This window comes from Herpailurus yagouaroundi, unplaced genomic scaffold, assembly GCF_014898765.1.
Source record: "Herpailurus yagouaroundi ecotype Mexico unplaced genomic scaffold, PumYag 190, whole genome shotgun sequence".
In the NCBI taxonomy this organism is placed as follows: domain Eukaryota; kingdom Metazoa; phylum Chordata; class Mammalia; order Carnivora; family Felidae; genus Herpailurus; species Herpailurus yagouaroundi.
Window position 1 is genome coordinate 19,796,236 of NW_024412421.1, and position 16,581 is coordinate 19,812,816.

Here is a 16,581-nt window from a genome sequence, read left to right on the forward strand (position 1 = left end):
CTCTCTGCCCCTCCCCCGTTCATGCTCTGTCTCTCTCTGTCCCAAAAGTAAATAAACGTTGAAAAAAAAAATTAAAAAAAAAAAGAAAACCTTACCTTATCTCCCTCCAAACCTGTTCTGAATCAGTGACTTCTTCATTTATTTGCTAGTGATACCACCATTCTCCTAGATACTGAAGCTCACAACTTCTAACCTCTTTTTTTTCCTTTCTCATTATTACGTGTGTAGTCAGTTAAAAAAATTCTCTTTAGGGAAATATTTATTGCATTCATCCCTCATTTCTATTTTCTGTTTATGTTCTCACTTCCACCCTAATTTAAACTTCCAATACATGTGATGTTAGTACCTAGTGCTTCAGCCTCTTAACTGATTTCCATGATTCTGTCCTCTCTCTCCTTCATAGAGCCTTCATTGATTTTTATCATATGCTTCCGTACATCCTTTTTATTATAAGTAAATTTGTGCCTTTTAGAGTCTTCACTAATTTCTTAAAGTTTAGTACATGCCACTTTGTTCTTTATTTTTTAAATTTTACTTCTTAAAAATTCTTTTTGTTTCAAGTTTTTATTTAAATTCTAGTTAGTTGGGGTGCCTGGGTGGCTCAGTGGTTGAGTGTCTGACTTTGGCTCACATCATGATCTCACAGTTCGTGAGTTTGAGCCCCACATTGGGCTCGTTGTTGTCAGCACAGAGCCCACTTGGGATCCTCTGTTCCTCCCCCCACCTCTGCCCCTCCCCTGCCCACGCTCTCTCTCTCAAAAATAAATATTAAATAAGTTTTAGTTAACACATAGCGTATGTTCTTTATTTTAGTGTCACCTATATAATATTGGCTGAAGCAGTGGCATTCAATATGGATATTTTTATAATAGATCCTCAGTTAAAAAACGAAAGGGTAGAGGAGTGAACAAAACAAAGTTTCTGCCTTCTTGGAACTTATGGTACTGAGGGAAATAGATAATAAATACATAATACACTTTTCATAGTGATCCATACTATGAAAAATAATAAAACAGGATAAGGGGACAGAGATGTGGTATTTTAGGTAGGGTGGTCTTCTCTTAGGAGGTAACCTTTGAGTATGGAACTGAAGGAGTGGGGTAATATGAAGATCAGAGGGAAGAATATTCCAGAGGGATAAAATATCAAGTGTGAAATCCTTGAGGCTAGGAATGAGTTTGGGTGGTTCAAGCATTAAGGCCAGGATGGTCAGAGCAAATCATTGAAGGGAAGAGAGTTAAAGAAGGTAAGGCAACAAGTTGGCCAGGGATCAAATCATGTAGGCCTTGTAAATCATCATAGGACATTTTAATTTAGTTGAGTGTTGAAAGGAAGCCATTAGAGAATTCTGAGCAGGGCTTGAAATTATCTAGTTAAAGTTTGCTCTGGCTTCTGCACAGCGAGTAGCTGTAAAGGAGCCAGAGTGAAAACAAGGAGAACAGTTATGAGGCTATTGCAATGGTCCAAGCTTTAATTGCTTCTTTATAAATGTTACAGTATTGGAAACCATCCTAGGTAAATTATACTACCCAATAATAGGCAGAAATCTTCATGTCCTTTCCTAAGTAGAGGATAATCACTGAATTATGATGTTGCTTGGTTACAAACTCCACTGTAATCTAGGGATGGGCAAGCAGGGGGAGTAAAGTGTTCATCTGAAAGACTACATAGTAGAAAAAAACTCTTTCTTCACAATTGAACTCTGACTATATTATATACCTAGAATCATGGATGCAGAATAATAGCTAATATTTGTTTATCACTGCCTATATGACATGACTAGGCACTTTATATTTGATATCATCTATCAGGATAACTTATAAGTCATAGTACAGAAATAGAAGATAATTTTTTTAAAGGGTATTATAAAATCTCACGCTTGGAAGCTACATGGTCTAGAACATTGTCTAGCCATCCTACCCAGTACTGCTGTAGTGAAAACATCACTGACACTGTAACTCGTGACCACAACTTGTTCTGACAGTGCTAGGGACTGAGTGCCAGAAACTCCAGTACTGCCTTGAAGTGCTGGACACCTCCTCCACTCTGCATACTGAAAAATGGACTTCATGCAACCTATATTATCATGTCGCTCCCTTGTTGGTTCAATGTATTAAAGCAGCCATGGAACACATCTTTCTCCCAATTGTGGCTAAAAGTAGCAGTGGAGATTACTGAGAGAAATCTCTCTGAAGCTTTTAAGACCACCAACTATAAGAAAGCGACTAATTCAAAGCTGAGGAATGAGACTAAATCTGCAACAAAGACGAGACATAGCTTAAGAACTGTAACCTGACAAAAGAAATCGCATACCTCTTTTTGGAGGTAAATACATTTCTACTTGAGTCTTTAGAAGTCTGTCATACAGAATGTTCAGTATATGCTCAACAGTACACACACACACACACACACACACACACACACACACACGAAAGTGTGACCCACAGTGAAAAGAAAACAATCAGTAGAAGCAGACCTAGAGATGAGATGGCTTAGATCTTCTACCTCTTCATCTATGTTGGAGTTACCAGAAAGAGTCTTTCATTTAACCATAATAAAATACTAAACCAGTTAGTAGAAGTAGGCTAGGTATGTGAAGAGATGGAGGGATTTCTGTAGAAGCATGAAAAAAATTTTTAATCAAAAGGATAATAATGACAAAGATACAAGAAGAGAAAACTAGAGATCAGGATTTCTAATGAATCTAAACACAAAAATTCTCAACAAAAAAACTAACCAAATCCGACAGCACATTAAAAGGTTTATATAGCATTGCCAAGTGGAATTTATCCCAGAAATGTAAAAGGGGATTGAACATAGGACAATCAGTTGATGTAATACACCACATTAATAGAAGGGATAAAAAACACATGATCATCTCAGCTGACACGGAAAAGGCCATTTGACAAAATTTAACAGCCTTTCATTAAATTGTTTTTGTAATTTATTCATTTTTGAGAGAGAGCAAATGTGAGTTGGGGGCAGGGGCAGACAGAGAGAGAGCGCACACAAGAGACACAGAATCCAAAGCAGGCTCCAGGCTCTGAGCTGTCGCTGCAGAGCCCAGTACGGGGCTCAAACACACAAACTGTGAGATCATGACCTGAGCTGAAGTCAGATGCTTAACTGAGCTGCCCAGGTGCCCCAACAGCCTTTCATTAAAAACAAAAACAAAAGCCACCAAAAAACCCTAACACTCAACACACTAGGAAAAGGGGAAAATTCCTTACCATGAAAGGTCATTTATGAAAAGCCCACAGCTAACATCATGTTTAATGGTAAAAGACTGAAAGCTAGGGGCACTTGGATGGCTTAGTTGGTTAAGCATCCAACTTGATTTCGGCTCAGGTCATTATCTCATGGTTTGTGAGTTTGAGCCCTGTTTTGGGCTCTGTGCTGACAGTGTGGATTTGGATTCTGCTTTGGATTCTCTCCCTCTTTCTGTCCTCTACTACTCACTCTCTACCTCTCTCTCAAATAAATAAATAAACATAAAAAAAAAAAGACTGAGTTAAGATTAGGAACAAGATAAGGAGGCTCACTTTCACCACTCCTGTTAAGCATTTGTGCTAAAAGTCCTAGCTAGAACTATACAATAAAAAGAAATAAAAAGCATTTGAATTGCAAATGAAGAGGTAAAATAGTCTCTATTCATAGATGGCATATTCCTATACATAGAAAATATCACATCATCCACAATAAAGCTACTAGAGCTAATAAAAGAATTCAGCGTTTCAGGGTAGAAGATCAAAATACAGGTACCATTTGTGGTTCTGTGTACCAGTGATGAACAACTTGAAGAGGAAATTTAAAAAGTAATTCTATTTATAGTAGCATCTGAAGGAATTAAATACTTAGGAATATGTTGAACCAAGGAGGTGTCGAGACTTATATGCTGAAAACTATAAAATATTGCTGAAAGAAAAATAGATGGAAACAAGTAAGATAAAAATAAAATGTAAGTACACATAATAAATGGATATCCATGTTCATAGATAGGAAGACTTAACATTAAGCCATCAGTACCCCCCCCAAAGCAATCTAGAGAGTGAGTGCTCCTACCAAAATTCCAACAGCCTTTTTTGTTGAATGGAAAAGCATATTTTCAGATTCATGTGGGATTGCAAGAGGCCTCAAATAAGCAAGACAACACAGAAAAAGAAGAATAAATTTGGAGGGCTTACTCTTCCTAACTTGTAACTTACTACAAAGGTGCAGTGTTTAAAACACTGTGGTATTGGCATACAAACAGATTGATGAAATAGAATAGAAAGCCCAGAAATAAGCCCTCACACATGGTCAGTTCATTTTCTACAGAATGCCAAGACTATTCACTGGGGGAAAGGACAGTCTTTTCAACCAATGGTGCTGGGAAAATTGGATATCTACCCACAAAATAATATAGTTGGACCCTTACCTTACATCATAGACAAAAATACACTCAAAACAGATCAAGGTCCTAAATGTAAGACTTTACTAAAACTATAAAACTCTTAGAAGAAAACATTCAGGGAAGTCTTGACATTGGATTTGGCAGTGCTTTCTCAAGTATGACAACAAAAACACAGGCATCAAGACAAACTAGATAAATTGGACTCCCATGAAAGTTAAAAACTTGTGCATCAAAGGACACCACCAAGAAAGTGAAAAAACAAAACAAAACAAAACAAAACCCACCAACCTACAGAATGAAGGATATTTGTAAAAATCCTATATCTGCAAGGGATTAATGATTCAGAATATATAAAGAAATTCAGTTCAAAACCAGATATACATATATACCCAAATGTAACCCCAAAGAATGATTTTTTTTTTGTTGTTTAAGCAGTCACTTAACTTGTTTAGAGTCAGCCTGTAAAATCTCTCTGGTTGGTGGGAGCTCATAGTCTCATTTCAGTTATATTAGCCTTAGACTCCTTGGGATCTGACCTGTTATGGATGGTTTCCAGGTCAGCCAAAGCACTGGACCAAGTTTATTTGTATAACTTGGAGCTCCCCTTCTCTGGCTGTCTCCTTTCTGGGAGTTCCCTTTTACTCTGAGGGAACTCAGAGTTCCTCAGAGGCTGAAGTTGTCCCAAACTCTGTCCTTGGTTCTTGAGGCCCTTCAAGACTAGATTTTGTACAGGAAAGTCAACCACTTTGTAAGGCATGGTCTGTGGCCTTCCCTCAGGTTGAAAGCCTTAAAAACAGGAAACACTGTTTTGTTACAATTCTAGCATGTGTCACTTTGCTTCCAGTATATGCTTATATTTGCTCTCCATACTTTGAAGTAGTTCTTTATGTTTGTTCCTGTTTGTCATTGTTACCTGCATAATGGTGGGTCATTTGGGTGCTAGTCAGCATCAGATTGGACAGGGGAATCTCCCTAAGTGCTATATGTGTACTTCTTCAGGCTCTGTTTGTTTTATTTTCCTCCTTTTTTGGTGGTTGCTATTTTTACCTCCAGCACCTCCTGGTCCTACTCCTATATACACATCTTAACCTCAAAAATAGTGAAGGACACCAGAGAAAGTCAAGTAGCCCAGCCTGTTAAGTCAGTTGAAATTTTAAGTTGATAACATATATAATAGGCTTTTTGAGATTTTTTTACTAAAACAAACTTTCTGATTTTAATAGCCTGTTAGAGGACCTTCCTGTACACCCAAGTCTTTTTAAAGTTTACTTGTTTATTTTGAGAGAGAGAGGAAGAGAGAGAGAGATTGATTGAGAACTCAGTGGAGGAGCCGGGGGGGGGGGGGGGAGAGAACTCCAAGCAGGCTCCACGCTGTCAGCATGGAGCCCGACATGGGGCTTGAACCCACAAAATGTGAGATCATGACCCAAGCTAAAATCAAGAGTTGGACACTTAACTAGCTGAGCCACCCAGGTGCCCCCTGTACACCCACATCTTTTAAGTCTGGGCTGGATGGTTAATGTTGCCTAAAGTACAGAGTCAGTCTGTCCTTCCTTTCTTCCTTATTTCCTTTCTCTCTTTGCAGAGCACGAGTTGGGGAGAGGGCCAGAGGGATAGAGAGAGAATCTTCTTTTTTTTTTTAATATTTATTTTTGAGAGAGAGAGAGAGAGAGAGAGTAAACTGGGGGGAGGGGCAGAGAAAGGGAGACAGGATCTGAAGCAGCCTCTGCTCTGACACCAGAGAGCCTGGTATGGGGCTCAAACTCACGAACCATGAGTTGAAGTTGGACACTTAACTGACAGCCACCCAGGCCGAGAGAGTGAGAATCTTAAGCAGGCTCCATACTCAGCCCGGAGCCCGAAACAAGGCTTGATCTCAGAACTCTGGGTCCATGACCTGAGCCGAAATCAAGAGTTGGATGCCCAACCAACTGAGCCACCCAGGCACCTTTTTTTTTTTTTTTTTTTTTAATTTATTGTTAAGTAATCTCTACACCCAACATGGGGCTCAGACTCAATCCCAAGATCAAGAGTTGCAACTCTTCCAACAGAGCCATGTCGGCACCCTTTCCTTGTGGTTTTTCACAGTACTCTATAAGAAAGCTTTGCAAAATTTTTATTCCGGATATATATACAAAAAACAAAAAAAACAAAACCCCCTCATTCCTTTGTAACATTCCAGCATTTTACAACTCATAATCTTCTGACATTTGGAAGATTGTTCACTTATTACATTTTTATTGTTACCTTCTTGAAATAACATTTTGTGTGTCAATAATATATGTTACAGATATAATAAACTTCCTGTTGTAAACTTATTATAAATATAATGGATAATGAATTATATTTTTGTTTGTTCTTTCTAATTAGCTCCTGGGCTATAATGAAAAGCCGATAAATCTTCAGATGTTTATTGGAACAGCAGATGATCGATATTTACGACCTCATGCATTTTACCAGGTGCATCGAATCACTGGGAAGACTGTTGCTACTGCAAGTCAAGAGATAATAATTGCCAGCACAAAGGTTCTGGAAATTCCCCTTCTTCCTGAAAACAATATGTCAGCCAGGTATCTGGAAACATACCCCAAAATGGGCAGTTCTTTTTTTTCCCCTAAAACAACTTTCAGAGAAAAACATACTTCTTTTTATAGTACAGAAATGAATTATTCATGGTTCTAAATTAACAGAATAACATTATGTAGATAATTGTAAGACATTAGCTAAAGTTGGTAGCAGATTTCCAGAAAGGAAATGCACTTCAGCAGAAGTTTATGAACCATGTGGTACCAGCCAAGCATTTTGTTAAATGTTAAAGATAAAAATATATGGACTTTTTGCAAGTAGCTCACAGTCTAATAGGGTAGACAAAAGAACAGTTGCAGTACAATTATTATGATTGTCAAATTTCCTTAAGGAAACTTTTACTATCTTCAGGCTTACTTGTTTGACTCCTTTCCAAACAAAATGAGGTGGCTAGCTTCTGAATGAGAATGCTTTAGAGTTTTGTTCAGGTTAGGATTATATGTCACACAAGGAATGCAGTGGCTTAAACAGTCGACGTTTAGTTTGTTATTCCATAAAAGAAATGTACAAACAGGCATTTTTAGGGCTAGCACAGGAACTCCATAAGTCATTGGGGCCCCAAACTCTGTTTTTCTTCTTTGCTGGTCTTTTTTTTTTTTTTTTTTTTTTTAATATTTTTTTTGAGAGAAAGCAAGTGGGGGACGGGCAGAGAGAGAGAGGGTCTGGACAGAAGATCTGAAGCAGGCTCTGTGCTGACAGCAGAGAGCTTGAGGCGGGACTGGAATTCATGAACCATGAGATCATGGCCTGAGCTGAAGTCAGACGCTTAACTGACTGAGCCACCCAGGTGCCCCTCTTTGTGTGTGTGTGTGTGTGTGTGTGTGTGTGTGTGTGTGTGTGTGTGTGCGTGCGCATGTGTGTACATTTTGAGAGAGATCAAAAGTGTGTGCACATGTGGGCAGGGGAGGGGCAGATAGAGAAAGAGAGAGAATCCCCAGCAGTCTCTGCATTGTTGGCACAGAGCGTGATGTGAGGCTCGATCTCATGAACCTTGAGATCACGACCTGAGCCAAAATCAAGAGTTGGACACTTCAGCCGAATGAGCCACTCGTGTGCCCCCTCTGCTATTCTTTTTTTTCTTTTTTTAATGTTTATTTTTGAGAGAGAGAGACAGAGACAGAGACAGAGAGTGGAGGGGTGGGGGCAGAGAGAGAAGGAGACACAGAATCTAAAGGAGGCTCCAGGCTCTGAGCTGTCAGCACAGAGCCCAACGCGGGGCTCAAACTCATAGACCGTGAGATCATGACCTGAGCTGAAGTCAGGCACTCAACCGACTGAGCCACCCAGGTGCCCCCCGCCCCCTTGCTATTCTTAACGTGTGATATCTGTCCTCAAGATTGTCTCATGTTACAAAATGGCTGCTGGAACTCTAACCATCACAACCATAGTCCCAGAAGGAATAAGGAAAAAGGGCTAAAGAAAACTTCCATCTGAGTTAGCCTCTTTATTTTACTGTGTTGTATTTGTTTATATATATTTTAAAAGTAATAAGCTCTCTGCCCATTGTAGGGCTTGAACTCACAACCCTAAGATCAAGAGTCACATCCTCTACCAACTGAACCAGTCAGGTGCCACAAGTTAGTCTGTCTAATCTGTCTTTATCAAGAGGCTTGTTACAGAAACCTATCTAGCATATCTTATTGTTCATCCTTGTAAATAAGGAAGGTCTGGGATTGTTTTGTTTTGTTTTTACCTGAGCACATTGCTACCTCTAATGATACAGGGATCTATTAGTAAGAAAGAAGGGGGAAATAGATATTTATTTAGTAGGCAACTGTTAATCCCGTCACAACTAGGTATTTGAAACTTATAGTGAGGTTTATTACAGAAATTGTTTCAAACTACCTTTCTTAAAATGGCAGTAACATCTGTCCCAGGCTATTCCAAGAACAGTTATATAAAATTAGATTTTGGTCTCTAGATCTCTTGCTTTAAATTTATACTTAAATAACTTTTTTAGGTAAACTGAATATTGTGATAAAATTATATTATTATAAGAATTGCCTTAAGAACTTACCTTGTTACCTACATATTACTGGGAAAGACAAGTTAATATTGAGATAAAAACCTTATTTTTACCTGCTTTGTTCAAATGGGCAGTACAGAAGAACCCAACCCAATAAGTCATCACTTATTGGGGCTACTACAGAGTTCTGTTAAGGCAAAGCAGATAGCTAGCTGATGGTCTCTAATCTTTTTTTTTTTTTTTTTAAGATTATTTTAAATAAATATTTATTGGGGCGCCTGGGTGGCGCAGTCGGTTAAGCGTCCGACTTTAGCCAGGTCACGATCTCGCGGTCCGTGAGTTCGAGCCCCGCGTCAGGCTCTGGGCTGATGGCTCAGAGCCTGGAGCCTGTTTCCGATTCTGTGTCTCCCTCTCTCTCTGCCCCTCCCCCGTTCATGCTCTCTCTCTGTCCCAAAAATAAATAAACGTTGAAAAAAAATTTATTTATTTATTTATTTATTTATTTTTATTTTATTTTATTTTTATTTTATTTATTTATTTTATTTATTTTTTATTTTTATTTTTTATTTTATTTATCTATTTATTTTTTATTATTTATTTATTTTTATTTTATTTAAATATCTCTTTTTTGAGAGAGACCCCAGGGGAGGGGCAGAGAGAGAAGGAGAGAGAGAATCCCAAGCAGGCCCCACAAACTGTCAGTGAGCCCAGTGCGGGGCTCGAACTCAGGAGCCACGAGATCATGACCTGAGCTAAAGTCAAGAGTTGGATGCTTAACTGAGCCGTGATGATCTCTACTCTTTTTTTTTTTTTCTTTTAATGTTTATTTTTGAGAAAGGGGGAGGGGGGATGAATGGGGGAGGGGCAGAGACAGAGACAGAGAAGGAGACACAGAATCTGAAGCAGGCTCCAGCCTCTGAGCTGTCAGCATTGCAGGGCTTGATCTCACGAACTATGAGATCATGACCTGAGCTCAAGTTGGTCGCTCAACCAACTGAGCCACCCAGGCCCCCCAGTGGTCTCTACTCTTAAAATTTCTGTGTTCTCTGATACAGAAAGAACTTTGGAATCTCAACCAATGCTTGTTTCCCACTTGAGCAAAGCTCTTTCTTGAAGAGAACAGTGATCTGCCTCCAGGCATCCATTTGACCCCTTTTCTTTTCTTTTCTTTTCTTTTCTTTTCTTTTCTTTTCTTTTCTTTTCTTTTCTTTTCTTTTCTTTTCTTTCTTCCTTCCTTCCTTCCTTTCTTTCTTTCTTTCTTTCTTTCTTTCTTTCTTTCTTTCTTTCTTTCAGTTTATTTATTTGGAGTGAGGCAGAGAGAGAGAGAGAGAGAGAGAGAGAGAGAACACACATAAATGAGGGAGGAGCAGGGAGGGAGAGCAAGAATCCTAAGTAGGCTCTGCACTGGCAACATGGAGCCCAGTACGGAGCTCAAACTCACGAACCATGAGATCATGACCTGAACCAAAGTTTGACGCTTAATGGCCCCTTGACCCATTTTCAAATAAGTGAGGTAGCCAACCATTGAATGAGAAATGCATGCATGTAGGTTTATTTTACTCTAAGATCTTACTTTTTCATCTAGAATCAAAAGCATAGGAATATACTGGGGCGCCTGGGTGGCTCAGTCAGTTAAGCGTCCAACTTTGGCTCAGGTCATGATCTCATGGTTCGTGGGTTCAAGCCCTGAGTCAGGCTCTGTGCTGACAGCTCAGAGAGCCTGGAGCCTACTTCAGATTCTTTGTCTCCCTTTCTCTCTGCCCCTTCCTTCTCATGCTCTGTCTCTCTCAAATATAAATAAACATTTAAAAAAAGCATATGAATATACAGGTAGCTGCAGAGGGAAATTTAAAACTCAGTTTTGAATCATCTTTTTCTAAGAACTCATAAAATTGATCCCTAGGAGGTGGTTTATAGGCCACGTTTCCATTCATTCTTCTGGGTGTTCAAAGCACTAGACTTGAATCAAGTTAAATTTAAATAGAAAATCACCAGAAGCTTCTTATACTTCTTAACTTTGTTTGAAGGATAGAATAAGAAATATCCATATGAATAACTCTTCATAATCTGAAAAACCACTATTAAAGATATTATCTCTTGGTCATTACACACACACACACACACACACACACACACACACACACAGAATCTTTTCAAGTTAAAGGGAAAAGGCTGATGACATGGTAGATTTTGCTTTACCAGACAAGGAGAGACCTGTAAACTTTATCACATTTCCTTTTCGCCTTGGCTTCTGGGAAGTTCAGTCAAGTTCAGGTATAGTAATTTGTATACCCTTAGATTTGGAACATATTTATTTCCTGTTGCTTCTATTTAATTTTTTTTTTTTCTGTTTTTCCTTGACCTTATTTGTATTTATGTTGTAAAATGCCTCATCCTTTTAAAAGTGATGTATAAATCAGTGAATTCAATTAAAAAGAGTACATGAGTTTGTAAGATTTTCAAGAAATTGGGAAAGCTTCACATATCAAATAAGGTGAAAAAATAAAAATAGTAGGATCTGAACATATCTACCTTCTCCTTTTCTCATCTATTAGCACATGAAATAGGTTGTAGTCAGAATTCATGTCCCTTGCCCAACCAGTTCTGGCATATACTGCCTACCTGGATAAATCCAGAAAGGACAAAGCTGCAGAAATATCATTGTTTCTAGTTAACAAACACAGCTACTGCTCTCATTCCACCCAGCTTAGAGACATACACACCTGAAGTTTTTCTGGCCATTCAGTATGGATTCCAGTATTTACTGCCTTATCCTACTCATAACTCCTCCCTATTTTTATTTTTTTTATTTTTTATTTATTTTAAAAAAAAAATTTTTTTTTTCAATGTTTATTTATTTTTGGGACAGAGAGAGACAGAGCATGAACGGGGGAGGGGCAGAGAGAGAGGGAGACACAGAATCGGAAACAGGCTCCAGGCTCTGAGCCATCAGCCCAGAGCCCGACGCGGGGCTCAAACTCACGGACCGCAAGATCGTGACCTGGCTGAAGTTGGACGCTTAACTGACTGCGCCACCCAGGCGCCCCATCCTCCCTGTTTTTAAAACTGGATGAAAACGGATGTGGCATTATTATACTCTGATCTAAAATATACTCGTACTTAAAAAAATAAATAAAATATAGTTGTATCTGTAAACAGAATTAATAGTGATTTATTCCTACATGTGTAGTTTTCTTGTTGGTCTGGTCTTATCTTTTCTTGAAATTCATAGGCAGAGCTTTAAGATCGTCATTTCTGATACTCTTCTTCTAACTCTTCTCTTAGAAACTTAGCTCTCTGCTAAAATACCTTCCCTCTCAGCACCTGGCTGGCTCCTCAGTAGAGCACATGACTCTTGATTTTGAGGTCATGAATTTGAGCCCCATGGCCGGGGTAGAGTTTACTTAAATAAAATAAAATACCTTTCCTCAAAACTCAATAAAATGGATGATCTCTGGCATTTCCCCCTAAAGGCTCATTGGCATGTTAGCATGAATAATCACTACTTGATACAATTTGATCAGTACTGCTTTGAGCTAAAGTGCAATTGTTCAATATTAATTAAGTATAATTCATTATCCATAAATGACAAATACTTTCAAGAGTGTTTTCTTTTTTTAGAAATTTCTTCTCCTGTGTCTTTCTGAAGGTGAAAATATTCACCCTTTGGGATTCTTTCTTGTGCTTTACTGGTTCTTAACTTGATAACCTAGTTTTCTAACACATATTGTCCTTTACAGCAACTTCTGTGGCCTCTGGACAGTTGAGCACTAGAGTTGGGGCTATTGGTAGATAAGGCAAAGGGATGGATGACAAGTAATACCACAAGGGAGAGTAAACTTTAGGATGTTGATTGCTAGTTTTCCATTTGCTTTATTCTTTCAATATGTGAATAACAAACACATGTTGTAGGTACTCTTTCCTACCCTGATTGTGTGTTAAGCAGCCATACAAGTAATGCATTTTGAAGATAATGAAAAGTTAGACCCTAAATGCCGAAACTTTAATCTTATATGTGTATTCTTTAAAAATAAAAGAATCTTAGCCTGATGGATTGTTTTTACTAATAAACCTATCTAAATATGCTATTAATGACTGATTTAGAGTCCTACAGGTTAATCTTTTCTGGCTTAGTTACTTACATAGAATTCAGGTCTTTTTACTTTGTATTACTTATCTAGTTCTGTAAAAGCACTCCAAAATTTAGTGGCTCAAAGTAATAACTGTTCATTATTTCATGATTCTTAGGGTTGGCTGGACTCAGCTGGTCTATTCATGTGGTATCAGCTGAGATCACTCATGCACCTAAATTCAGCTGGGAGCTCAGCTGGATTTGGAACATACAAGCTGTCTGGGGTGACTGGAGTAGTTGAGGATTGGCTTGGCCTTTCTCTCCAGCTTCCTGGATGGACTTCATGGTGGCTCAGGGCTCCAAGAGAACAAAAGAGGCTTAATGTTGGGCTCATAACTCACACTGCATCACTTGGTTACATTCTGTTTGTCAAATCATAAGGCCAGCTTTCACCTCTTAATGGGAAAAGTGGCATGCAGGTGCAAGAATGGGGAATAATTGACAGCCATCTTTTTAGACAATCTACCATACTTACCATTATTACACTTTTGTCATTCAAAACATTTTTAATCTCAGAATTGAAATAGCAATCATACATCTTTCTTTTTGGACCTTATTTTAGGTAGTGATAGTTCTTCCCTGCCACGTTTAGCTAAGTTGTTGGGAACCATTAAATATCAGTAAGCAAAGGGGCGCCTGGGTGGCGCAGTCGGTTAAGCGTCCGACTTCAGCCAGGTCACGATCTCGCGGTCCGTGAGTTCGAGCCCCGCGTCAGGCTCTGGGCTGATGATGGCTCAGAGCCTGGAGCCTGTTTCCGATTCTGTGTCTCCCTCTCTCTCTGCCCCTCCCCCGTTCATGCTCTGTCTCTCTCTGTCCCAAAAATAAATAAACGTTGAAAAAAAAATTAAAAAAAAAAATATCAGTAAGCAAATAAAATGTGTATATTTTTCTCCCTAGTATTGACTGTGCAGGTATTTTGAAACTCCGCAATTCAGATATAGAACTTCGAAAAGGAGAAACTGATATTGGCAGAAAGAATACTAGAGTACGACTTGTATTCCGTGTGCACATCCCACAGCCCAATGGAAAAGTCCTTTCTCTTCAGACAGCTTCCATACCTGTTGAGTGCTGTAAGTGAGCTTGTGATGATGTTTTCAAATTTTGTTTATAATAGGCAATTTCCTATTTTGCTTTTAATGTAATATTTGGATTAAAAGTATAAACTGAGGCACAGAGTCTGGATAGCTGATGAGATTTTCTTGTATGGAAATAAGCTATGTGTTTAGGTGGGAGGAATACAGATCTTGGAGTTAGAAAATGGGTTCTCATTATAATTTGACCATAGGTTGTGTGGGACTATAAACACATTCTCTTGACCACAGGTTTTTGTTTTTGTTTTTTTGATGTTTATTTTTGAGAGGGGGGTGGAGGGCCAGAGAGAGTGGGGGACAGAGGATCCAAAGTGGGCTCTGTGCTGACAGCAGAGAGCGTGATGTGGGTCTGGGTATGAGCCCTGAGATCATGACCTCAGGGCTAAGGTTAAGTTGGATACTTAACCAACTGAGCCACCTAGGGGCTCCATTGACCACAGGTTTTTTTTAACCTATAAATGAGGAAGGTGGGCTTGATGACACCTGAGGACAAAATGAAGCTATGATTAAGTATCCCTTGGTCACCTTTGTTTCATTAAAACATGAGCCACCTTGTTGGAAGATGCCTATCTCTGCAAGCTGACACCTCAGCTAAATAAAGACATAAGGGTTTTTTTTTTTTTTAAACCATTAACCTGTTTACAACATCAGATTGAGAAAGTGAATGTTTTTTTCCCCTGATTTACAAAGGCAAGAAATGAGAACAGGCCCTAGAACATGTACCTACTTACACCCTGGAGAACTGTGGGCCTCTGGTAGGTTAGCTGGTAGTACTGTAGTATTGAAACTGCTGTTTAGATGTTTAGGGCATAGACTTATAAGTGTTCCAATTCATGTCTTAATTTTGTGTTGGAGGAAACTGAGGCACAAGTGTCTGAAGTACTCCTGCAAGCTTATTTGCTTGTTAGTGACAGAACTGTGCTTAGAACACAGGTTTTCTTAGTACTCTTTCAATTATACCATGTTATTTCTGTTAAACACGTGCATTCTTTATTTGGGATCAAACCTACTGTAGTACCTTTCTGTGCTTCCTTTTGCTATTTATGAAATTGAACTATTACTTTATTATTTCACAGTTAACTGAGAAATCACTGAGTAAATACATAGTAATAGAATTCACTATAGAAATAGTTTTGTATTTTTAACAGACAATACAGGTACTTACTAAAATTCAAAAAGAATATAGAGTGAAAAGCAAATTTCCAGGTCAACTATTTCCCCTTATTAGAAGCAGCTATTGGGGGGCGCCTGGGTGGCTCATTCAGTTAAGCATCCTACTTTGGCTCAGGTCATGATCTCACAGTTGGTGGGTTTGAGCCCCATGTCCGGCTCTGTGCTTACTGCTCAGGGCCTGGAGCCTGCTTTGGATTCTGTGTCTCCCTCTCTGTCTGCCCGTCCCGTGCTCACGTGCGCGCTCTCTCTGTCTCTCTCTCAAAAATAAATGTTGAAAAAAAATTTATAAGCAGCTGTCATTGCCAGCGTTTTTATTTTCCTGCCAGACTTTTCTATGCCCATATAAGCATATATGCCTCTATTTTTTAGCAAAGTTCATTTAGATAATTTTTCAATTGTTTTGTTTATTTTTGAGAGTGGGGACGGGCAGAGAGAGAAGGGGACAGAGGATCTGAAATGGGCTCTACGCTGACAGCAGAGAACCCGATGTAGGGCTCAAACTCACAAACCATGAGATCATGACCTGAGCAGAAGTGGAAAGCTTAACAGACTGAGCCACCCAGGTGCCCCAGAGTTAATTTAAGTAATTTAAGTTCATAGAGTAGTTTGAGTTTTTGAGATGAAGTTATTCTAAAATGATTTTCTATTTTTTCTTTTACTTTATTAAATTAATATGTGATTATTGTTGAGAATATAGAAACACAGAATGGAAAAAGAAGAAATGCAGAATGGTACAAGGAATAATAGCAAAATCTTTTGTAATCACTACCCTGTGGTGTAGTCACTATTAACCTTTCTTTGGATTTTCTTTCTTTTTTCTTTTATTGTTTATATGTATACATACACACACACACACACACACACACACACACACACACACACACACACACACATATATATGAAGTATCTTCATATATATGAAGGGGAGTGGCAAAGAGAGAGGGAGACACAGAATCCAAAGCAGGCTCTAGGCTCTGAGCTGTCAGCACAGAGCCTAATGCGGGTCTTGAACCCACAGACTGAGATCGTGACCTGAGCTGAAGTTGGACACCTAACCGACTGAGCCACCCAGGCTCCCCTGGTGAACACAGTTTTGCTGTTACTTTGAATGTACCCATGATGGCTAGTTTCCACCATAAATATCTAAAACATGAATTAATGTATTTCCTAGGCCAGCCAGTGCTTGTCTTCATGCCCCTTCTCTGTGAGTCATTTGGAACATAAGTAGGGACATAAGTAT

At 38.9% G+C, this 16,581-nt stretch overlaps 1 protein-coding gene across 5 annotated transcripts in view; it reads left to right on the plus strand.

The window, feature by feature from the left end:
* Window positions 1-16,581, plus strand: part of NFATC3 (nuclear factor of activated T cells 3) — a 142,797-nt gene that overhangs the window by 73,201 nt on the left and 53,015 nt on the right. For all 5 annotated transcript variants that reach the window (XM_040442863.1, XM_040498434.1, XM_040442862.1 and 2 more), the window contains 2 exons: window positions 6,764-6,963; window positions 13,975-14,147. In XM_040442863.1, coding sequence (XP_040298797.1) covers window positions 6,800-6,963; window positions 13,975-14,147 — 337 coding nt within the window. In that variant the 5' untranslated portion in view covers window positions 6,764-6,799. The remainder of the gene's footprint in view (window positions 1-6,763; window positions 6,964-13,974; window positions 14,148-16,581) is intronic.